General features: G+C 56.3%; 7 protein-coding genes across 7 annotated transcripts; 5 read left to right on the forward strand and 2 right to left on the reverse strand.

Moving 5' to 3' along the window:
- Positions 1 to 3,860: 3,860 nt before the first annotated feature.
- On the reverse strand, positions 3,861 to 6,085 carry DICSQDRAFT_137576 (beta-lactamase/transpeptidase-like protein). The gene is made up of 5 exons (XM_007366845.1): positions 5,781 to 6,085; positions 5,355 to 5,717; positions 4,846 to 5,286; positions 4,606 to 4,787; positions 3,861 to 4,553 (listed from the first exon to the last, which is right to left on the reverse strand). The coding sequence occupies exons 1-5, from the start codon at positions 6,075 to 6,077 to the stop codon at positions 4,061 to 4,063; spliced, it is 1,776 nt and encodes a 591-aa protein (XP_007366907.1). The 5' UTR covers positions 6,078 to 6,085; the 3' UTR covers positions 3,861 to 4,060.
- Positions 6,086 to 6,376: 291 nt separating this feature from the next.
- DICSQDRAFT_88041 (beta-lactamase/transpeptidase-like protein) lies at positions 6,377 to 8,509 on the forward strand. The gene is made up of 5 exons (XM_007366846.1): positions 6,377 to 6,662; positions 6,726 to 7,088; positions 7,168 to 7,608; positions 7,667 to 7,848; positions 7,909 to 8,509. Exons 1-5 carry the CDS (start codon positions 6,519 to 6,521, stop codon positions 8,399 to 8,401), a joined length of 1,623 nt encoding a protein of 540 aa, XP_007366908.1. The 5' UTR covers positions 6,377 to 6,518; the 3' UTR covers positions 8,402 to 8,509.
- Positions 8,510 to 8,700: 191 nt separating this feature from the next.
- Positions 8,701 to 10,821, forward strand: DICSQDRAFT_171200 (riboflavin synthase domain-like protein; the record flags this gene model as incomplete). Its single annotated transcript, XM_007366847.1, has 6 exons — positions 8,701 to 8,898; positions 8,952 to 9,226; positions 9,291 to 9,572; positions 9,634 to 9,761; positions 9,813 to 9,985; positions 10,045 to 10,821. The coding sequence occupies 6 exons, from the start codon at positions 8,701 to 8,703 to the stop codon at positions 10,819 to 10,821; spliced, it is 1,833 nt and encodes a 610-aa protein (XP_007366909.1).
- A 468-nt stretch (positions 10,822 to 11,289) lies between these two features.
- Positions 11,290 to 13,075, reverse strand: DICSQDRAFT_88045 (HET-domain-containing protein; the record flags this gene model as incomplete). Its single annotated transcript, XM_007366848.1, has 3 exons — positions 12,654 to 13,075; positions 11,974 to 12,590; positions 11,290 to 11,937 (listed from the first exon to the last, which is right to left on the reverse strand). Coding segments are annotated over exons 2-3 (1,188 nt in total), but the record flags the coding sequence as incomplete, so codon positions are not given.
- A 569-nt stretch (positions 13,076 to 13,644) lies between these two features.
- On the forward strand, positions 13,645 to 15,014 carry DICSQDRAFT_107617 (nuclease; the record flags this gene model as incomplete). Its single annotated transcript, XM_007366849.1, has 6 exons — positions 13,645 to 13,970; positions 14,029 to 14,102; positions 14,191 to 14,252; positions 14,320 to 14,442; positions 14,512 to 14,681; positions 14,747 to 15,014. 6 exons carry the CDS (start codon positions 13,645 to 13,647, stop codon positions 14,922 to 14,924), a joined length of 933 nt encoding a protein of 310 aa, XP_007366911.1. The 3' UTR covers positions 14,925 to 15,014.
- A 3,041-nt stretch (positions 15,015 to 18,055) lies between these two features.
- On the forward strand, positions 18,056 to 18,618 carry DICSQDRAFT_155808 (uncharacterized protein). Its single transcript, XM_007366850.1, has 3 exons — positions 18,056 to 18,322; positions 18,370 to 18,530; positions 18,584 to 18,618. The coding sequence occupies exons 1-2, from the start codon at positions 18,210 to 18,212 to the stop codon at positions 18,470 to 18,472; spliced, it is 216 nt and encodes a 71-aa protein (XP_007366912.1). The 5' UTR covers positions 18,056 to 18,209; the 3' UTR covers positions 18,473 to 18,530; positions 18,584 to 18,618.
- Positions 18,619 to 21,088: 2,470 nt separating this feature from the next.
- Positions 21,089 to 22,177, forward strand: DICSQDRAFT_63382 (uncharacterized protein; the record flags this gene model as incomplete). Its single annotated transcript, XM_007366851.1, has 4 exons — positions 21,089 to 21,230; positions 21,288 to 21,430; positions 21,488 to 21,751; positions 21,815 to 22,177. 4 exons carry the CDS (start codon positions 21,089 to 21,091, stop codon positions 22,175 to 22,177), a joined length of 912 nt encoding a protein of 303 aa, XP_007366913.1.
- Between the last annotated feature and the right edge of the window lie 230 nt (positions 22,178 to 22,407).

The raw sequence follows: 22,407 nt of genomic DNA on the forward strand, positions 1-22,407 counted from the left end.
GGGAAGTACAACGCTATGGTCACTCACCTAGTCCCAATGACCAAGAGGTCGAGATGGGGACTAGGGAGCGCCTAAGGGGGTCCTTATATACTAGAGGGGCTGCTTAGCAACCAAGGACAAGGCGCGAGAGCGAGGCAGTGAAGATGACAAAGAGAGAACAAAGGGCGAGAAGAAAAGGCAAGGGCATGGTGATCACGGAAACGTAGCATGCGGCTGTGGGAACGTATCTACAGTGTCCAAATTGGGATGGGCTAGAAAAGGAAATGGTCCGCGAATGGAAGGTGGGCGTCAAAGGGAGGGGAATGGGCGGCAAAAGGGGTGTCTGTCCAACGTCCGTGACACCCTCTTCTTTGTTACCGTTGGTACACCCCACCCCCTATCTTTTTCTATTGGACTACTCCTTCTCGTCGCCCTCGTGTACACTCCACCCCCCTTCCTGTTCACGGCGACCTATGTTTACCTTCCCGTTCCCCTGTCGTCCGCCTGTACACTACCACCCCCCATTCTGCCCCCTGACGACTGCGTTCCTAGTCCCGGCCCTCTCCCTTAATATTTCCCCTTTCGTCTATATGACCGGACCCTGAGTCTGACCCTGACCCTTTCCCTTTTCGGTTACATTACTTTACCCTGACCCAGACCCCGACCCTTGTCGCGCCCCCTTCCCTTTTTGGTTACATTACCCGACCCTGACCTAGACTCAGGACCCTGTCCCGCCTCTATCCCCTTTCGGTTATATCACAGGACCCTGACCTAGGTCGTGTACTATACCGGGTCCAGCCTCGACCAGACGCGTTCCTTTACAGTCTCCTCATACCTCCCCACTATGGGCGGTTACCTTTCCCTTCCTAATACGGTTGGTACCCCATAGTATATAAGGAGGCCCGTAGTCGGTAGAGGCTCCCCACTTCTGTTCTCCTCTTTGTTACCTCTTGTATCCCTATATCCCTCAATCTAGGGACTTGTGCGATACTCTCTCCCCGTGTGCTACACCGCGTACTTGGATAAGTCCACGTGATAAGTCTGGATAGACTTGTGTTAGTACTTCAGCGTAACATTCTTGGTACGTACTGACCATTGACTTCCGGATGTCAGCTGATGTCCAAGTCTCACTATGCAGGCGTTTGCAGGCTCTTATAGGTACATCTACTAATCAGGGCAATGGTGAGTCTTCTGATGTTGTATACAAAGTCTTTGCATAGAGTCTGATAGCATCTAGTAGGCCCGGCTGTTGTCCAGCATTCATCGTAACTTGATGGTGAGTCTCTGAAGTCTCAGCTTGATAGCAAACTGCTAATATTGCCCAAGCAGCACTCATATACTGACAATGTCGTTGCATATATGCGCAGTTAGGTGTGTGTGTTTGGTATTGTGCATGCTGTCTCAGCTTTGCCTAATGTCTGGATCAGTTGTAGGACATCACCGCATTTTGACTGTGGCGCATGGTATAAATGGGGTGTTTTATTAGGCTGGTCTGCAGATTCTTAGACACTAGTACTTGGGCTGTAGCGTCAAAGAGTCGGCTTTCGAATATATATATTCCGCATATGAATATATGTTCTCGCTGGCCCAAAAGCCAATAACCAACCACCTGCCTATATTGGGACATATATGAGGTGCCGAACTGCAAACCTCATATGAATATAAATGATAATTATGGTACAAAAGTGGATATCCCATTTGATCCCATGTTACACAGGGTGCGCAATGTCTAAGTAATATGTGGGGAACATGCACGGAATGTGAGCGGAAGGCAGTTAATACCATGACATCCCCTAATCCAGTGTAATGTGGTGGGAACATGCTGGGAATGCGGTGGTGATGTGCTCATCCTCTCCTTGTTCCCTAACCTCCATAATCCGGCGCTTCACATGGTGTTGGTCATCCTAAAATCGTAGCCTAATGTGGCAGTGTGACAACCTGTTTGATGGCAATGGCCACCGTGTTGCAAGTCTCATCTATGATACTCTATTACCCTCGATAAGGCTGAAAATATACTCAAAGTTATGAGAAGAACCTAGTGACAGTGTTGTAAGTCTCCGATTTTTTATGATTGCTACACTGCAATCAAGATCTAGCGAGTAAGTCATATTTGGCTAATTTCGAGTGATCATTCCTCTGTATGAAAACATCGCGAGGGGAAGCAAGCCCCCAAACTGGTAGATATGTAACTACAATGTATAAGAATAGGATTATGAACATAAAAAGGAAGGGGGTACGAAGGAGGAACAGCGATCAGTCTTTGTCAAAAGAGTGGTGCTGTCAAAAGGAGTGGTGCTGTCAAAAGGAGTGGTGTATGACTGTACCCTTGTGAGCGAGTGGGAAGAATGGCTGCAAGACTCCACGACGCCAACGCTTTACCTGCTGAGCGCATAGAAATGCGCACCTACCTTGCTACCAAAGCACCTCGCTAAGACCTCTCAGCTTGCGTGTATGACCTACCATAGAGCGCTGCTTCACGCTGCAACAATGCGGTCGGAAAGACATAACTTACAGGGGAATATGCCATAGGCACCCATAGTGCATGCCGAGGGGTTATTGCGGCGACGTCTGCCTAAGATATGCTGTTTCAACCTTCATCACCACAGACACCAGCAGGCTCGAGGCGATCCCAGTCCCAGGAAGAGAAAAGTATGCACAGAGGTGGGGAGATGGAAGTAGGAAGAAAGAGGTGTTGGTGAAAGGTGGCTGTTGGTCGAGGAGCTTTATGGCCAGCAAGAGCGTGGAGCTACGTGATAGCGGCGAAGCGACGTCAGTCAACAAGACGCCTAAGTCCGGGGCCAATTCGGGTCAGAGTCATACTACTATACAGGAACTGGCGACCGTTTTTCTCTCTGGCATCTCCTCCGTACCGAATGCCTCGCAGCCCAAGATACATGTTGAAAGTTTGTGCGCCCACAGGCGGCTAGATTCCAATTGAAATTGAATGACCATTAATCATATCTGCTGATTATTAGCTACCATCATATGCCGTGAGTCGTCCCGCCCGATGTTAGCCATCCATCTTTCGTCTGACGAGAGTTAACTTGGTGAGAATTTGCGGACGCAGACGCGCGCCGGAAAGGGCTGGCCGGCTTTGGCAGGTATGGTCGTGCATGCCCATTAGTTGCGCCTTTTGCTGATGGGGGGGATTGCATTCACTATGAAATTCATGAAGCTGCGCAGCAACGAATAACCTCGTCAGCATCTCGACCCTCATCCCATTCCTTGCGAAATACTGCGTACTTATCACCCAAGACTCAACAGTCCCCGGCAGGCAACTGCGACTTCAAGTACGCCGGGAGACCAATAATTGAATTTGCGCCAGACTAAGACGCCGCCAGTGCACTGTGTTGATGTGGTGTTCGTCCTCCCTAAGTTCAAGTTGTCCGCTTACGCGCCACCGAACGCGACGTCCGATTCCGGAATCGCGTCGCAGGACACGCTGTAGACGGCCCCCGGATATTCTACATGACCTCGGACCCGGGGATCGCCTTGTACAAGTCCGCGACGGTGTCGTCGGAGCCGTAGATGGTTGTGCCCGAGTCGGTCGCGATGAGCTGCCTGCCGGCGATCACCTGCCAGTACTGCAAAGAGTCATGATGAGTACAGTGTGGCGAGGTTTGAAGTCGAGGTAGGGCTAGGAAGAGCAAAGCACCTTGTCTCCAAGATGCACCGCACCGTCCGGGATAGTCCAGAACGAGTCGAAATCGATGTTGTGCCACTCGAGCTCCCCCAGTACAAGTCCCTGTTCGTGCTGCCTATGAAGAGCTCCGAGCCGTTCCTCTCGAGCGTCATTCCTCGAACGTCGCGTGCTTGAGCGAGCCCTCCTTCGTCCTACAGTAACACTGCAAGCCACTTGACCATGTCCTCTATTTGTTTCATGAACCACCCCACTTCGGTACCGCGGTTCTAAAATGATTACTCTGTGCTAATACGTTCTATTGTCGTGCTCAACACCCTTGTCACTAGCCCCAAGGGCCTTCAGCGACACCTGCGATGCATAGCGGTAGAGCAGAGCCGTATAGTGCACGTCGCCGATGATAGGCACATTGCTCTCTTCTAGACTGTCCGGATCCCACCCTCAAGCCTTCGCGAACCATGCATCCCCCGTCTCAGTCAGCTCACTTCCAATCTTCCTCTTCCTCGACTCATAAGCCGCATGATCGATCACGAGCGAAAAGCCCTCCACCTCACCCTTTGCCACTTTGAACTCGACCCATCCCTCGCTCTCACCGGTCTCTGCGGTCTCAAACGCCGTCGTGTTCTGTCCGTAGCCGTTCGGGAACAGCGCCGTGAACGTGATGTTGAACACATCCCCGGAGAAGTGGCTGAGGCGAACGTGCGATGCCCAGACGGCGGGGAAGGCTGCGTAGAGGCTACTCTCGAGTGTGGAGGAGTTATGTATAGCGGCGAAGTCGGAGATCACGTCTCTGCAGTGCTTGGAGTGGATCTCTTTCGAGCAGAGACGGATGGGGAGGTAGCCTGGGGCAGTGTACAGCCCGGTGTAATCCTCTAGGGCGAGAGACGGGGACGTGAGCTCCATCGTGGGGGACCGCTCCGCCTCAGCTTGCGAACTGAAGGGATGTTGGCATCTCAGAGATGATGAGGGCAACAACCTAATCGCACCTATAGACCGCTGTCATAGACGTCTTGGAGCCAAGGACGTCATCTAGTATCCGCATGAGTATCTTGGAGTTCCAAACGGCTTTCTCGTTCGCATTGCTCAAGATGACAACGCCGAGGTTGCGCTGAGGCACGAACGCAACAAGCGTCGAGAAGCCTGGAATGCCTCCGGTGTGCTCCACGACCTGCAGCGTCAACTGAGTCAATGTCAACGTCGTCTCCGCGGCGACAGCCCGAACGGACCTCGACGTCCCCATAATTGGACCGCATCCAGCCCATGCCGTAGCCGACGATGCTGTCGCGAATAGGGCCGGCCGGCTTGCCAGACACTATCCATCGCGAAGTCGTGACCGCATCGAACACGCTCTTCGGGATCACCGTCTTATTCGTCGCCGGGTGCTGTCCTTCGTTCAATAACACTGCAAGCCACTTGACCATGTCCTGCGCGCTGGAGATGACGCCACCAGCCCCCGCCTTGAGTTCGCCAACACTGTCGTCGAACCAGAAGGGAATTTGTCGACCGAACTTGGCCCAGGTATCTGTAAGCAGCCCCGAGGAGTTCGCAGCGGAGGGCGAGAAGGTGGAAGTGGTCATGCCGAGTGGCTTGAAGAGGCGCCGTTCGACGAAGTCAGAGTAGGACGTGTTGGCGTAGTGCGAAACGAGGTAAGCCCCGAGGACGTAGAACTGCATTGCAGAGGCGACAATCCGGCATGAGGGTCTTGACACGAGGACCACAAGATAGGGACACGCACTTGGTTGTTGTAGGACCATATCTCGCGCAGCTCGTACGAAGTCCGGAGCAAACGCATACGGCGCACGATATCTTCAGGAGTGTCGCCAAGTCTGTAGCTGTGGTCGTGCCTCGGGAGACCACTCACATGGCCCAGGATATCGGCAATGCTCGCCTTGCGTGTGGCCCAATCGTCTCCCCCTATATCATGCAAACCCCATTCTAGCTCTTTGGGGACGATATCTATCACTTTCGTATCCCAGTCGAAGCGGGTCAGACCGGAAGGCAGAGGGGTCACATTTTGAGCAGTAGCATAGTCTTCCATGAGCAGCCCGACAGACGTTGCAAGAAACGCTTTTGAGCATGAAGCAAGACAAAACAGCGTCTTTTCTCGATACAAACAGTGTTAGAAACCGGGGAAGTCGATATTAAAGGACCAGCAACATACATCTGGGGTGAGATCGTGTCCGTTTCCCTCCTCAGTCTTCCTTCCAGACGACGCAAGTTGTATGATGGGCTCCTTGTTCTTCCCAAGACGCACAACGCCAATGGAGATACCAGGAATGGTGCCGTTCTGTCTGATCTCGTCTACGTACGACAAAAGCTGTGGTGGTAGCAGAGTGTCGGTAAAGTACAACTGTGCGGCGTTATTGTCAGGCAGAAAGAAGGTCTCCTGCTTTGCCTGGGACACCCTCCATGTCGCTGTTATGATCAGGAAGGCATATAGGAGGGACAAGCGAGCCATGATGACGGTGGCAGGTGGGAAAGCTGCACATGCCTGCGCAGTACGAAGTGGTTCGGTGAAGACGGCGAGAGCGCAACGCTCCGGTGCGTTGGTCTACCACTACCGCCATAGCTTCGCCACGTCTTGCATACTTTCTTCTGGCTTCCGGATCGACGTGGAGACCATGCTTGGCCACGCAGGCGACGTGAATCCAATCTGATGCCATAGAATCGCGCAGGGGGCGCTTTGTTGATGGCGTTGACTCCATCTCCGCAGGACTCTTCCGCTTTTCTACCTGCCACGGCCACCATGGCTCGCCCGTCGCTCTTCTTTGCCCTCCTCACCGCTGCAGCGACATGGAGCGTGTCCCAACCGACCCAGGAGACCTTTGCTCTACTTGACTACAATCCCGCGGAGTTCCATTCCGCCGATACTCTGTTACCTCCTCAATTTTCGTCGTATATGGACGAGATCAGACAGAATGGCACCATACCCGGAATTTCCGTCGGTGTTGTGCGTCTTGCGGAGAACAAAGAGCCCATCATCCAACTGGCCTCGTCTGGAAGGAAGACCGAGGAGGGAAACGGACTCGATCTCTCTCCCGACGTATGTCCCGAGTCCTTTGATGCCGCTCTTCCTGGTTCATAGGACTGTGTTCCCCAAGGACAGACCCTGTTTTGCATCGCGTCGTGCTCGAAAGCGTTCCTTGCGACTTCTATCGGGTTGCTCATGGAAGACTACGCTACCGCCAAAAACGTGACCCCTCTGCCTTCCGGTCTGGCGCGCTTCAACTGGGATACGAAAGTGGTCGATGTCGTCCCCGAAGAGCTGCAATGGGGCTTGCATGATATAGGGGGGGACGATTGGGCCACACGCAAGGCGAGCATCGCCGATATCCTGGGCCATGTGAGTGGTCTCCCGAGGCACGACCACAGCTACAGACCTAGCGACGCCCTCGAAGACATCGTGCGCCGTATGCGTTTGCTCCGGACCTCGTATGAGCTGCGCGAGAAGTTCTCGTATAATAACCAAGTGAGCGCCCCTATCGCGCCCCTATCACTTGGCTTCCTCGTGACGACCCTCACGTTCATATGCCCCACCTACACTGCAGCTCTACATGCTTGGGGCTTACCTCGTTTCGCACTACGCCAATACGTCCTACCCTGACTTTGTCGAGGACCGCCTGTTCAGACCCCTCGGCATGAGAACTTCCACCTTCTCTTACTCTGTTGCGAACACCTCGGGCCTCCTCACGGACTCTTGGACCGGATTCGGTCGGCGGATCCCATTCTGGTTAGACGATAGCGTACGCGAGTTCAAGGCAGGCGCGGGCGGCGTCATCTCCAGCGCGCAGGACATGGTCAAGTGGCTTGCGGTATTATTGAACGAAGGACAGGACCCGGCGACGAACAAGACGGTGATCCCGAAGAGCGTGTTCGATGCGGTCACGACTTCGCGATGGATAGTGTCTGGCAAGCCGGCCGGCCCTATTCGCGACAGCATCGTCGGCTACGGCATGGGCTGGATGCGGTCCAATTATGGGGACGTCGAGGTCCGTTCGGGCTGTCGCCGCGGAGACGACGTTGACATTGACTCAGTGGACGCTGCAGGTCGTGGAACATACAGGCGGTAATCCTGGCTTCTCCGCCCTCGTTGCCTTCCTGCCCAAACACAACCTCGGCGTCGTCATCTTGAGCAATGCGGACGAGAAAGCACCCTGGAACTTCAAGATATTCACGCGGATACTGGACGATGTTCTTGGCACCCGCATGTCAAAGACACTTGTTGAGAGGTATCGTTGGATTGTTGCACTTTATTGAAAACACCACGGCCTATTTGAACACATCACTAGCTCGAAAACGGAGGTAGAGCAGCTGACCGCGACAAGCTACAAGTCGCCGTCCCTCAAGCTGGAGGACTACACTGGGCTGTACACCGCGCCAGGCTACCTCCCTATCCGGCTCTGCTCCACGTCGATCTATTCCAAGTACTGCAGAGACATCATCTCCGACTTCGCCACTCTCCACAACGCGTCCACGTTAGAGAACACCCTCTACGCTACATTCCCCAACGTTTGGGCATCCCACGTCAGACTCGACCACTTCTCCGGGGACGTCTTCAACATCACGTTCACGGCGCTGTTCCCGAGCGGCTACGGACAGAACACGACGGCATTTGAGACCGCAGAGACCGGTGAGAGCGAGGGATGGGTCGAGTTCAAGGTGGCAAAGGGCGAGGTGGAGGGCTTTTCGCTCGTGATCGATCACGCGGCTCATGAGTCGAGGACGAGGAAGATTGGAAGTGAGCTGACTGAGACGGGGGATGCATGGTTCGCGAAGGCTTAAGGATAGGATCCGGACAGTCTAGAAGAGAGCAATGCGCCTATCATCAGCGATGTGTACTATACGGCCGTGCTCCACCGCTATGCATCGCAGGTGTGGCTCAAGGCTTCGTGGCTAGTATCAAGGGTGCTGAGCCACGACAGTAGGACGTATCAGCACAGAGTAAACATCAATTGCAGAAGCGAAGTGGGGCGGTTCATGAAACAAATGGGAGTATACTCAGAGCTGAGATAGAGATGGAAAAAGCAACCAGTTTGGCGGGTACTTCATCTAAGCGCTGCATACAATTTATCAGATAACACATGTCCTCCACACCACCATCATCTTCGTCGAGATCCTCTACGCCCGGATGCGACAGCGAGGCACACCACGAACGCACGCTCACCATCCTCTACGCTACAGAGACCGGGACGGCACAAGATGTTGCTGACAGACTCGCGCGAGTCTGCCGCTGCCTGCACATCCACGCGCGCGTTCACAGTATGGATGCGTACTCTCCGGTCAGTAGCTTTGAGCCATCAGAGCGAACAGCGTCGTTGACAGTGTTGTACAGGCAGAGCTGATCAACGAGCATCTCGTCATCTTTGTTGTAGCTACTACTGGTACTGGGCGCGAGCCTCGCGCGATGACACCACTGTGGCAAACGCTGCTGCGCGCCGACCTGCCCGAAGACCTCTTCGAGGACCTCCACTTTGCGGTGTTCGGCCTCGGAGACACCGCATATGAAAAGTTCTGCTGGCCCGCGAAGTTGCTTAGTCGACGTCTGGAGGCTCTTGGTGGAACCGAGCTGTGCGCTAGAGGTGAAGGCGACGAACAGCACCATCTCGGGTGAGTCATTCTCGGAGTGAAAATGTCTGACCCACCAGTGCGCCGTCTGACGCAAGTCCTTCAGAATCGAAGGCGCGCTTGCACCTTGGATAGAGCAGCTTTCCGCGGTGCTTTTGGAGGCATATCCCCTCCCAGATGGTCTCGAGCGCGAGCTGTTCGACAGCCTTCCTTCGCCGCGTGTCGCGATCACAGAGGCGGACACGGACGCCCAGATCACACGAAAGGATCCTCTAGTCGCCGATCGCGAGTACCATACTGCAACCCTAGTGGTCAACAGTCGATTAACCGCTGAGGATTGGTACCAGGATGTCCGACACTTCGAGTTTGAGCTCGCAGAGGACGTCGAGTGAGTGTAGCCTGAACTTACCGGAGCACATAGCAAGACATTGAGCGGGCCGTATGGACAGATATGATCCGGGGGATGTTGCTATCATCCACCCGGAAGCTATGCCTCAAGACGTGGAGGCGTTCTTGTCATGTATCGGCTATGCGAACACTGCAGACGACCCAATAGAGATCCGCCAAACACTGCTAGGTGCGCGCATATTCCACGCCGACGCTCAACTGTTTACCATTTTTCTTACAGACCAACACCTGCCCGACCACATACCCACTATTACGACTCTGCGCGAGGTGTTCACCCGCTACGTCGATATCAACGCCATCCCACGACGATCGTTTTTTGCCCTCCTGAAGCATTTTACCCAAGACGACATGGAGCGCGAGAAACTCGAAGAGTTCCTCAGCGAAGAGGGAGCGGTACGTGATTTGTCTTCCTGCATCCCTATGTTCTCAATCTGATATGACGTTCATGGTAGGACGACCTCTACGAATACTGCCAAAAGCCACACCGGCGCATCCACGAAGTCCTCGACGAGTTCCGCTCCATCAAGATCCCCCGCGAGTACATCTTCGACCTCTTTCCCCCATTGCGACCCCGTCAATTCTCCATCGCGAGCTCGATCCGCGCCCACCAGCGCCGCATACACCTCTGCATCGCGATCGTCCAGTACCGCACCATGCTCAAGATCCCCCGCCGCGGCGTCTGCACGACGTGGCTCGCCAATCTTAAGCCCGGGGACAAGCTCCAGATCGGCCTACAGAAGGGATTCATTACTCTGCCAAACGACCCTGCTATTCCCGTTATATGCGTTGGGCCTGGCACTGGCGTCGCGCCCATGCGGGCCGTCATCCAGGAGCGTCTGCACGCAGGTCTCAACACGGGGGACGACATACTGTACTTCGGGTGCCGCTCAGAGGCCAAAGACCACTACTACGGGGCGGAGTGGCGGGCGCTGGCGGCCGAGGGTAAGCTGACGTATCGCGTTGCGTTCTCGCGGGATGGTCCGGAGGGCAAGCCAAGGACGTACGTGCAGGACCTCATCCGCGAGGACGCGAAGCGCATATGGGTGCTCGTGGGGGAGCGCGGTGCGTGGGTGTACATCTCGGGGTCGTCGAACAAGATGCCCGCGGCTGTGCGTGCTGCAATAGCCCATACAGTTCAGAGCGAGGGAGGGCGGACTGAGGAAAAGGCGAAGGAATATGTTGCGAGGATGGAGAGGGAGGGGAGGCTTATTGAGGAGTGTTGGAGCTGATCTATTCTCCTCTTTACTAGTTCTGTAGAAACAACATCGCTATCATCATACTATCTCTATCTCTATCTCCGGAGTACTTTCCAGCCAGTCATTGACGTTGTCCGAGCCCTCGAACATGCCAATCCGCCGATACCTTGCCTCTCGTACCGGCTGAGAAGACGCGGCGTCTACACGTGCCACGACGAGGCCCTGCACAACACGCTCCCTAGTAGCGATACCCGGCGTTGATTCCCAGCGAGAGTACACAGGGACAACAGAGACGTGCTTAACCCCGCTCCTGATGCCGTCATCGTCGCTGTCAAGGCGGCAGAGCCCGATCTCGTGCATCCGCTCATCTACAAGGGACATTCGCTGCACAGTGGACGTCGAACCTTCAGATCTGGACATGCTCGACTCGTCAGCATGGCCGCCGTCCTTCCGACGATACACCGCCCAGTGCGGCAACACCACACAATCTACGACGACGCGCGCTCGAAGGACGAGCGTGCCCCCAGTGACTTCACCAAACGGGAGCCCAGGGTTCTTCAACACTGTCTTGCACTTCACGACCTCCGCGATGACCTTCTCATGATCACTCATCAAGTACGCGTTCCCGGGGTTGACGGGACCATCGACCGCGGCCCACGACCACGACGGCGCGCGGTACTCCCGTGGCCTCGAGGCGAAGTGTGCCGCGCGCTCTTTTGACCACAGCAGGTCCGGGAGGAGCGTGCGCGCCCAGAGCCCGGCGACGTACGGGGACTGGACGGCGTGCGAGAACTCCTCGGCGAGCGAGGAGAGCGCGACGAGCTTGTCGCTCGGGACCGACACCGCGCGCTTGGTGTAGTTCTCGACGGTGGCTTTCCACGCCCCGCGCAGAGCCTCAACGTGCTCCCGCGCAGGGGCAGGCTCGGTCGGCGAGGGAGAAGGAGGCAGTTTGGGGAGGCGGCGGAAGGGGGTGGGGTCGCGCGCGGAGGAGACCCACCACGGGTTATCCGCGTGCGCGATGTTGCGCGTGCCGCCGTGGAAGCAGCCGTACTGGAGCGTGTGCGAGGCGAAGATGAGCTTGCGCGGGGAGAGGAAGTATTCCTGCATGCACCATCCGCGCTTGTGCAGCGGCTCGCGCGCGGGGTCGTACTTGGGTGTCGTGATGAGCCACGAGGAGAGGAAGACTGCTCCATACGATGGCGCTTCGCTGGGGGAGGCCAGATCAGCATCACGACTTGGAACGACGAAAGGCAGCTGAAGGGCAGCTGTGCCGAGCGTGTCCGTGCGAGGCTCGAGGAAGCCCGCGCTGACGCGGCTCGCGCTCGCGGCAATGATAGTCAGGTATGCGTCAGCGTAGACGTGGCGCATGTGAGCGAGCTCGTGGTTCTTGTCGTCCTCTGAGTCCTGGATGATGCACAGCGAGTCAATCCAGAGGTATTGGAGACCTAGCCTGTGCGTGACTTGGATGGCGTCTACTATCGTCTGAGGAAGGATTGTGACATCGATGGAGCGCAAGTAGGCATCTATGTTCTCCGTGGTCGTCTTGTGCTCTTGCGCCTCGCCCCACACATAACTGAGGGCGACGTAGCGTGCCCGCACGCCATCGGCGGTCAAGAGACGCGGCCGCGAGGGATCACTGCAGTCGATCACGCGTGTAGGTAGAACAGAGTAGGGCTCCGGTGGACAGCCACTGTGATTCAGGTTGCAGTCGTGCAACAGCTCCATTGCGAGTGAGAGAGCACGTTCCGAGCCCACTTCGCAGAAAAGGTTCCGTCCAGGCACATAAGCAGCTGCAGGGTCGTCTGACATATGCAAGCACAGTGAGAAGGTCTTGCTTCTGGTGAAAGCATAGCAGAGGAGCGCACCTTCCGTCGTGTACACATATCCAAACCAGCTCAGATGGCCGTTAATAGTGATGTCAACGCAGCCCTCCGCGTAGCCAACCCTGATCTCCACAATGTTCTCTGACGGCGGCACAGGCTGTGTCGACGGCGAACGTATTGAGGAGGCCCCCCACTTGCTCAGGAGCTCACACCAGCGACAGCCCTGCTCAGCACCACGCTTGATCTCTTCCTCAGACACCTTGTAGACGTACCCTTCCGCAGATGGACCCGGATCTGACTCATGCTGCTCAACGGGGGGCTGGAGGAGCCCGAGCTGATGCGCGACGACGCCCTTCCAGCATCCTTCGCATGTGTACGAAGGCCTGCCGCTGTAGTGCCTTAGGTACGTCCGCCACTTTGACGAGTTAATGACTTGAACAGTTACCTGGAATCGTCGGAGTCGGTTGATGCGAGCGGACGGCCGGATTGAGAGCTGGTGTTCATGATGGCGAGGACGAATGTGTGGCAGGAAGGTATCGATGGTGCAGCTTGAATCAACCTCGCAACTCTAAGTGACAGTGTGCCTCCGCTTCACTAGTGTCAACCGTGTACAGGCCGCACGTCCATCTGAGAGAAGGAAAACGGCCCGAGCCGCCGGCGCACGACCATGAGACCCGCTGCATCTGAGCTTGCACTGACACGTACCTGGAGCTAAATACTTGCTCTCGGCCCGCATTTTGTGAAGATGGGGAATAATATGGCCTGATATCTAAGACGTTGATGTTGAAGACAGTTCAGTGGGGTACTACAGGATGGCAGCACACACATAGGTGTACTTAGTGGAGGAGCGAAAGGCTGGAGGCGCTGCGCTAGGTACTCTGGTCGGTTGCTAGAGCCGATGTGATCGGAATACTCCTTTGGGATCAGCCTCCTGCACGATGAGATCTTAGAAACAGTGTGTTGAGCTCGCCGCTTTGCGCGAATTCCACACTAGTGAGCGACTCGTCATCGTTCTTGTGTTCTCCCCTGCGAGATGCCTTGGCTACCCTGGGGCTCATCTTCGTCCTCGCAGCCTCCACCTCCCAAGCCTCAAACAACACAGGAGCGGGTTGACCAGTATACCAAGCGGCTGCAGTCCCAAATCGAAAGCCTCCAAGAACAAGACCCCCAGGCGATCCTCACCTCCTTCAACGCTCAGCTCGCGCAGCTCCCCCCGTACCTCCTCCTCGCGCTCGGGGCAGCCCTCGGGCTGGGCACGCGCCGCGCGTACGTGCGGTACCTGAAGCGGCTCCCGAACGGCGAGTGGGTCACCCCGGACATCACGCAGAGCAAGCGGTGGATCAAGGGCTATGTCACCAGGTGCTCGTGCTGCCTGCGTGCTGTTTTTTGTACCGAAATCTAACGGGCATGCTACCAGTGTGGGCGACGCGGACAACTTCCGGCTGTACCACACCCCAGGGATCGGCTGGCTGTCGCGGGCGATACCCACTAGTACGTCTCTCTCCTCTCCTCTTCTGCGCGCTGCGGAGTCGCGTTTGGTGCGCGGGCCATATCTTAGCTGACCCCCTCTCCATCGCAGAACGCAAGGATCTGACAGACCAGACCCTGCATATCCGCATTGCCGGCGTAGACGCCCCAGAGGTCTGTAGGCTGTCTCGCCATGCCCTCACTCCGTTCAGTTCATAACAACCCTCAACGGGGTGCATAGCTAGGTTTCTTCGGCAAGCCCACACAGCCGTTCGCGCAAGACAGCCTGCGGTGGCTGAAGGAGCAGATAGAAGGCAAGACGCTGTATTGCCAGCTCCTGCAGCGCGATCAATACAAGCGCATCGTGAGTGCTCCCCCTTCATGCTAATTTACGGCTCGATTTGACCTGCTTCCCCATCGGTTGCATCCGCAGGTCGCCGCGCCGTACTTCAAACCGCGCATCCTCCCAGGCTGGCTTGTGAAGGGCAAGTCGGTAGGCCTGGAGATGGTGCGCCATGGCTGGGCGGCCGCGTACAAGGAGGGGGGCGCCGTGTACGGCACCGAGGGGGAGGAGGAGTACTTTCGCCTGGAAAAGGAAGCACAGTGCGTATCTTTGTGTATTCCTCTGAATGCTGAGCGTGATCTGGGGATGACACCGTGTGGCTTAGGGACGCGCGGAGGGGGATGTGGGAGCACGGCATACAGGAGCTCCCGTCCGAGTACAAACGGCGATACCGGGAAGGGCTTGCGGGTGAAGTGAGTCAGGTTTTGGATGAAGAACAAGCGGCGGACGAAGGCAGCTCGGTTGGTCGGAGAGGCTGGCTGTCGAGGATATTCGGTCGATGAGATGCTTGGGCTTGAGCAGTTGATGCGTGGAAGGGATACATAACACTTGCATCTATATGATACCATCTCCTTGATATGTAGCGCAACTGCATATTTACATGTTTGCATCAGAACTTGTCAATCGTAACTAGTAAGTAGGTGCAGTCTCGGGGCACAGCCACAGACGCGTCGCGTATTAGAGCTCCGCTCAAACATCCAAGCATTTGCGTGTCGCGGCGCGTCGTCGGCGCTCGACATCATCTTCGTCACGCCTCGAGACGGTACGTTCGACGCAATGCTTTCTCTCAAACTATGTGTTTCATGCTCATTTGTAACAACTAGAGCACACCACTGTAACGCACTATAAACTTTCTTACAAGGCGCAGTAATCCGTCGTAACAGCGATAACGCCTCCTGCACTCTAGACCTATCATTATTGGACGGCCGCTCATGCAACCGACACTTGTCAGAAGAACGGTGTCGATCCCCCAAAGGATACCGAAGCCCCGCCGGCAAGTATCATCGAGACCCAAATCTGCGCCCAATGCGTCAGATACCACAACTACCCCCAAAGGACCTATCTACCGGCTGCCGGCAGAGAAGCTTCTACTTTACGCCGACCGCGGCCTCATCGTTGTCAACAAACCGAACGGACTCATCTCCCAGCTATCCGACCCCAGAAATAGGCGGACGGTATGCTTCCTCCCACCCTCGAGAGCTTCCGTCTGATGCGCCTGCGCGATCCATAGGAGCCAAACATCGACGCAGACATCTTCGCGACGTTCATGGAGGGTATGTGCGTGGCTCTCCAACTCGCCCGTACCAGCAGAAACGGACACTCACACGCCACACGCCAACAGACCTGGCCAACAAGCTCGGGGCGAAGGAGCCACTGCGACCGCTGCACCGACTTGACAAGGTCTGTCCGCCCTTCCACTGCCCATTCCCTGCTCACAGCCTCGTCCGTTCACAGCCAACAACCGGCGCGCTCGCCATCGCCCGCCACGCACACAGTGCACGCGACTTCGCGAACCAGCTGTCCGCTAGGGAGGTCGAGAAGACGTACCTTGCGCTCGTTGTCGGCGACGCGTCCGCGTTCCCCGAGCCGCATGGCACGATCGAGACCGAGCTCGAGTGCAGGAACGGTCGGATGCGCATCTCCGGCGCTGAGCGCGTGTACGAGCGCCCAGAGACCGAGCCGCGGGCCCCCCGCGAGCGCGGCGAGAACTGGATCAAGCCCGCGGTGAGCGGGTATGAGGTGCTCGCAAGCTCGGTGGGTCCCCTCTCCCGTACCGGGCCCTTGCTGCGGCTCGAGCTGTTTGCTGACCGTACCGCCTCGGGGTGGGGTTGCAGCCGAAGGTCCCGCTGAGCCTGCTGCGTCTCCGCTTGCACACGGGGGTCAAGCACCAGCTCCGTGTTCACCTCGCACAGGCCCTCCGCAGTGCGTCCCGCGTCGTCCCGCTTCCTTCTATCATGCGCTGACTGACGCTCGCCCCAAATCCTCTCGCGCCAGCCCCCGTCCTCGGCGACGCGCTGTACCTGGACCCAAGCCTGCCGCGACTGCGCGCGATCGCACAGACGATCGACGTCCCGCGCAGCCTCTTCCTGCACTCGTCCCGGATATCGCTCAACGTGCGTCCTCTCTAGTCCACGCCGCAAAGAGCGGCTGCGATCCGTACTATCCAATTGAGTCCTAACTGACCCCCGCAGCGATACCGCCCCCGGCGCGTCCGGCTGGCGGTAGGCGCGCCGTTGCCAATGACGTTCGTCGACGTGTGTGAGAAGGCAGACATCCCGCTCGATGTGGACGACGTCGTGGGCGGGGTGTGGGTCGACGGCGCGAAGGCGCTGGGGCCGCACGCGGCCCCGGACGAGCGCGCGACGGACATGATCGAGTACTTGAGGGGGCAGTGGTACTGGAGGGGGAAGCCGGAGTGGTAGGACTAGGCGGCTGCTTGTGCATTTGCATCTGCATCTGCTGCGGGGAGGGGCAAGGGGGGGGCGGATGTGCGCTGTGCATGTGAGTGTTGGGTGTACTCTTGCTCTTGTCGTCGTGCGTGGTCGGACCCGAGGGCTGGCCTGCTATCAGGCCGGGGGAGGGTTGGTGAAGGCGCTCTGCTTGGGGATGGGGTGATCCTGTGTTCGCAAGCGACGAGAGGGGGGGAGAGAAAGATTAGACGTGCTGGAAGTGTCCAAGGCTGGAACACCAGGAATCGGCGAGGCGAGGCTATCTGAATCGATGCGCCGAGCAAGCGCAGATGCTGCTGGGCTGTGCTGGGATGTCGCGACTGGACCGGACAGAACTTAGGACCCAGCTCAATGTTACGTTCAACCGGCCTCCTCGCCGTGTCAGCCGTCTCCGAAGCTGTAGCAGTCGACTCTGTCAACAGAGCCTGAGCAACGTCATGTTTGCAGTATACCGCGCCAAGTGTAACTTCGATTTCTATCGCAGGTCGTAGAGGGGCCGACTCGTCATGCCAGCTATGGCATCTATGTATGTCTCTCGAAGTCTACCACGCTCGACTGTGACTCCCACAGTCATGCCATGGGAGTTGCTTCTGGTCGAAACATGGCTGACGAAAGCCTGATACGCATAAGCTCGTATTGCAGCTCTCTAAGACTCGGTTCTACCTATTCGAACTCCCAACATCGTATCCGACCGCGCGGGAGAGGTATTTGCCTGGATCAATGGTCGTTTGCTCTAGTTTGTGGGGCCATCCGCCGAGCATACAATTCCGGATCGCATCGATATTGGGCCGGTCGTCATCGTGACGGGCCTGGTAGACTCTGCACCCATCGTTTCTCGGATGCTGTTCAAATTCGGCCCACACAGATGCAGCGTTTTCAAAACTTCGGATAAGACGTACCAAACGGTGCCTAAGCGCGTTCGGGCGTTGGTACAGACAAGCCCCTATGACTCAGGACCGTAGGTCTGTATATATATATACAGCGTCTACCATACAACACATTCGAAAACGCGACTTGCGGCCTCGCCATGCCTCGAAACCATCTTCTCACACGCGCCTTCACCGACGCGACTGAGCGGCTCATCGCAAATGCTGCTTTCCCTGATGACGTTCTACATTCCCGGGCCAAAAGACACATCGACGTCTTGCGCCTCCCGTCTTTTGTCGACATTAACGCTCCGGCATGGGTGCGCCGCATCCAGCGCTTCTCATCTGCACATATGGAGTTGGGCTCGGGCTTTGAGTACACTTCGAGCCGGCTTTTCGATGCCATGTATCAAATAGCAGAAGAGCTGCAGTCGCCAGCGGGCAAGCGTTACGTCTCGGCTGCCATCTGCGTATGCGGAAGTCGCATCGAGGCAACGGAGGTATTGTCCGAAGACAAACCGAGGCGGCTAGCAGAGGCCCTCACGCACCTTGCTACGAGCTGAGTGGCATTCATGTTGTGGCCATGTAAGTTCGTTTTAATGGGCGGCGCGGGTGTCTCATCGAAGGCCTAGTCTTCGCCAACGGGTACAAGTTGATGGACGGCCTCCGTACGGCATCATGGGAAAAGGATATTCGGGAGTTGGCTTGTCCGCGTTACCCGTGTCCAGGACGTGAAGGCACTGATGATGAGACCACAGTATTGTCGCGTTGCTGGCACAGTATGCAAGATGAGGTGAGCATTCTGGTGTCAATTTACTTCGTTGCTCAGCCCTCATTCTAGTCAAGATCTTCAAGCGAGATGACTACACTTGCGCTATGACAGGGACTGTTCATTCCCAAGCGCCTTTTGAGCTGCGTGCCGGGAAGCCCAAGTGTGGGGTCGACTTCCTAACGTTTATTTTCCCTCCTCCTCCTATGCAAACACAGATCATGGACAAGGATGACGAGGTGCGCTCCCCCTCATCACTTCCATTATCACGAGATGTCCCTCCACACCATTTTGAGCAGGCCGTTAGCTACGAAGTGTTAGAACAATTCTGCGGCATCAGAGCAGGCACTATGAGGCGCATGGCCGCAAAGAACGAACCTCAGAATGCATTCCTGTCACTTGGAGGATGTCGCCGCCCTAGGTTCCTCACTTTTGGTTGGTGCATGTGTCCCACGGAGGTGAGTGCTGAATGCCCATCACATCGTTCACTCATATGGGTCTGACGGCGCTGGTGAATAGATTCCACATTGCTACACTATCAAGACATACAAGCGTGGTGGGAAAGCCATCGCGGATACCATTACCTTCCGGGACAACAGTGCCAAATACCCTCGCACACCACCAGCGGCAGACACACCCATCTCACAACCCACTTCTGGCAGTGCAGGCACAGACGATGCGTGCGCACGCCCTCTGCCGCAGCGTGCGATTGTTCAGGCGGGAGTCGACCTTCCAAGCCCAACGCTGCTGCGGGCGCACGCCGCGATCACGGGCGTCCTCGAGCTCAGCGGCGCCGGCGATGTGTTTTTTGATCTCTTTCGCTTGTGCTTTTGGTCTGATTCTCCGTACCCTCCTACAAGTGGGACACCATTTTGGAAATCCGTAGTTGCCTATGAAGGGCAAGATATCTGCTGGGAGGTAGATGCGCACAACCCGCTTGATCCAGAAGGGTAAAGTCGGTCCTCTGCGACCGGATATCGACGCTAACTTGTATGCATCCCTACTTGCTTTGTCAAGCTATGCTCGATTGCCCTGTCTGTGGCAACGCCAGATATAGACCAGAATCACAATCACGCGTGCGCAAATGTCACGAGGTCAAAATGGTCCTCTCTTTCTGGAGCTCGAGACCCGGAACTTGGCTTAAGCTTCCTCGGCACGAATATCAAAGTGCAGCTCCGTCGTGCGCACCAAGCCCTCGCTAGTCTTGATGTCTTGTGCTTCCTCTGATTTTAGATATCAGCATCTTCACCTTCCCTTCATACAAACTGTTTACTTCTGAATTCTACTATCGCACAGAAGGCGTTGGTGTCTACTGAAACTCAGTCACTATCATGCGAGATATTTTGTGGCCGGTGCTGATACCCAAACGCCCGAAGCCAAGTTAAGACTGGGTTTGTATTCGTGGGAACAGAATCGTTTGCAATCTCCTGACAACGCACTGCAGGGATTCGGGTCCAAAGACTTCTGTCCAGGCGACGTATCCACAAGGAGTTTATCTTGTGCGTCCCCTCTTCATCGACTTTTCGCCGATCGACTCGAGCACGCCCAACTCCCCGCCATGACGTAGCAAGCCGTCACGGTAATTCATGACCCGGGCTCTAGCCTTTGCCTGTAAATCTTGTGTTCTCCAGCACAATCCATTTGCTGGACATCGCGACACCGGTTTCGTGACCTACCGTCATAACGCGGACCGACTTCACAGAAGAAGGTTTGGGAACTGCCATGCATTGCGATTACCGAAGGCGTCGCGGACCGAAGTTGTGGTGGTATGTTGATACAGCTGTGTTGCAAGCCTTTGCCACGAGACGAAATTGCTGCAGCTCCAGAATACACGACGTACTTTCGAAGAGTACTGCTATCTGCTTACCTCGACAGGTCATTCGCCTCTTCATCACACCCCAGGATCGTCCTCTTTCAGACGTCCGCTACGATGTGTACCCTATATGCGCTCAAAACCCGGTCGCATCTTGAGCGACATGGCAAGGGATAGATGTCGAGTCTACACGTACTTCGCACACACACGCCCAAGCTCGGTCCAAGGGTGAGCCTCGCCATCAACAACACCCCAACATTGTCGAGGGCACTGATATCATCAATGCGATGCCGCTACTCTACCCCAATCCGCCGCTCTGAGCGGCGGACTGAGGATGCCTGACGACAGCATAGCGAATCATGACTTCCTAAAGGCGACACTAACGACATCGCCCTCGTTTCGCACTAGTGCTTCTCATTCTTGTGAGTGTTGCAGGAACAATCTCCAACCGACGTCCTCGCAAATTTTGAGAAGCTGTGACTCGTAGCACTGGAGCCAACTATCTGCGTCGTCTCGCAGGCTGCGCTTCCGTTCAGGCTGCGCCCCCTCGGTCCTAGCTTGATCAAATCGCCGGACTACAAAGGCCAGCCGTTCTAGGTGGGGAACGTCGAGCAAACCTTCTCTTTCAATTAGCCTCCCCTTCTACTGCTCTCCTTCACTGTCTTCTGTTCACGACCACTTTCGGTTTTGGACTTACCATAACCAGCGTCCAACTTCAAGTTTCCATAAGTTGCACCTCACTTTGTTCACGATCATCTCCATCAACAGCATGCAGCTGGACAAGCACGGCGCGGTATCGATCGTGCAGATCGTTCTCTACATTCCCATCCTTGTGATCTCCGGCATCCTCGTCCTTCGTCATGGCTTCAGCCGTCGAGCGGGTTGGATCTCCTTGCTGATCCTCGCCCTGGGTGAGTACGCTCCCTGAGTCCCACGGTGGAAAGAGCTGATGGTGTGTACCCATCTAGTCCGAATTGTCGGCGGCGTCCTGCAGCTTATCGCGGCTCAGAACCCGTCGGATGTCACCCTTGCCGCCATTGCGACAGGCCTCGAGTCTGCCGGAGTGTCACCGTTGATCGTCGCTGCGATTGGTCTGCTCAGCACTGTGTGCGTAGCCAACTACTGACATCCCTTTTCCTCGATCGGATTGTTGTTACTGACACACGAGAACAGCGGACAATACACGCTCGACGACACATTCATCATGAGCCGTGGCCTCAAGCTTTTGGGACTTCTAGGTAGCGTAGCTGTCGCGCTCACTGCGTACAGCGGATCGATGTACGGTTCGGCCAAGGACCAGTCAAAGCTCACAACGGGCATCACCCTGCGCCATCTCGGGACCGCCGTGACTGGTATCCTGTTCCTGCTCCTCGCGGGAGCGACATTCTGGTGCCTCTCGCATCGCGGCCGCATCCTCAAGTATCGCCGTAAGGTACGCCCCCTTCTCCTGGTGCCAGACTTTCCTAAAGAGAGCACACCTTCACCCGCGTTGCAGCTTCTCCTCGCCGTCGTGGCGTCGCTGCCCTTCCTCTTCGTTCGCGTCTTGTACGCGAACCTAGGCTCGTTCGCGCAGCCGACGTTCGGCTTCGACAACGAGGGCAACAGAATGCCCATTGACCACAGCGACGACCCGCTGCAGAAGTTCGTGTCCGCGACGGGCGACTTCACGCTCTACATCATCATGGCGCTCGTGACGGAGTACGCCACGGTGCTGCTGTACACAGTCGTCGGCGTGTGCACGCCGCTGCAGAAGGACGAGGTTAGCATCCCCAATTTGCCCAGCCACTACAACCAGCCGGAGATAGGCTCCACGGAGAAGCTTCCGGAGGAGCGGTGGGACTTGCCGCCCAGGTATTAGGTTTGGGGCGAGGAGTCTTGGTAAAGCTCGAGCGGGGCTCGGCTTGTCTACCCCCCTGTACCTCTCCCTTCTCTCTACGTCTCTCCGCTGGTTCGGACCGGTCGCGCTCGATGTTGTAATGATACGGACAAGACGCTGACCGTACTGTTTGATACAGTACTCTGCGGTAGACAACACCACCGGCCGCCCGCGGTTCTCTGAGGAGCAGTCGCGTACGAAGGAGCCCGGGC

This window comes from Dichomitus squalens, assembly GCF_000275845.1.
Source record: "Dichomitus squalens LYAD-421 SS1 unplaced genomic scaffold DICSQscaffold_21, whole genome shotgun sequence".
Classification (NCBI taxonomy): domain Eukaryota; kingdom Fungi; phylum Basidiomycota; class Agaricomycetes; order Polyporales; family Polyporaceae; genus Dichomitus; species Dichomitus squalens.

Excerpts from the sequence above, each read along its gene's own strand:
- DICSQDRAFT_137576 (XM_007366845.1), bottom strand. The coding sequence starts at position 6,077 with ATGGCTCGCTTGTCCCTCCTATATGCCTTCCTGATCATAACAGCGACA. Across the intron at positions 5,718-5,780 it reads GACACGATCTCACCCCAGAT|ACGCTGTTTTGTCTTGCTTC; the intron begins GTATGTTGCTGG and ends TATCGAGAAAAG. Across the intron at positions 4,554-4,605 it reads TCTATGACAGCGGTCTATAG|TTCGCAAGCTGAGGCGGAGC; the intron begins GTGCGATTAGGT and ends ACATCCCTTCAG.
- DICSQDRAFT_88041 (XM_007366846.1), top strand. The coding sequence starts at position 6,519 with ATGGACGAGATCAGACAGAATGGCACCATACCCGGAATTTCCGTCGGT. Across the intron at positions 6,663-6,725 it reads GACTCGATCTCTCTCCCGAC|ACCCTGTTTTGCATCGCGTC; the intron begins GTATGTCCCGAG and ends CCCCAAGGACAG. Across the intron at positions 7,849-7,908 it reads TCAAAGACACTTGTTGAGAG|CTCGAAAACGGAGGTAGAGC; the intron begins GTATCGTTGGAT and ends ACACATCACTAG.
- DICSQDRAFT_155808 (XM_007366850.1), top strand. The coding sequence starts at position 18,210 with ATGCGGAAGTCGCATCGAGGCAACGGAGGTATTGTCCGAAGACAAACC. Across the intron at positions 18,323-18,369 it reads GGCATTCATGTTGTGGCCAT|TCTTCGCCAACGGGTACAAG; the intron begins GTAAGTTCGTTT and ends TCGAAGGCCTAG.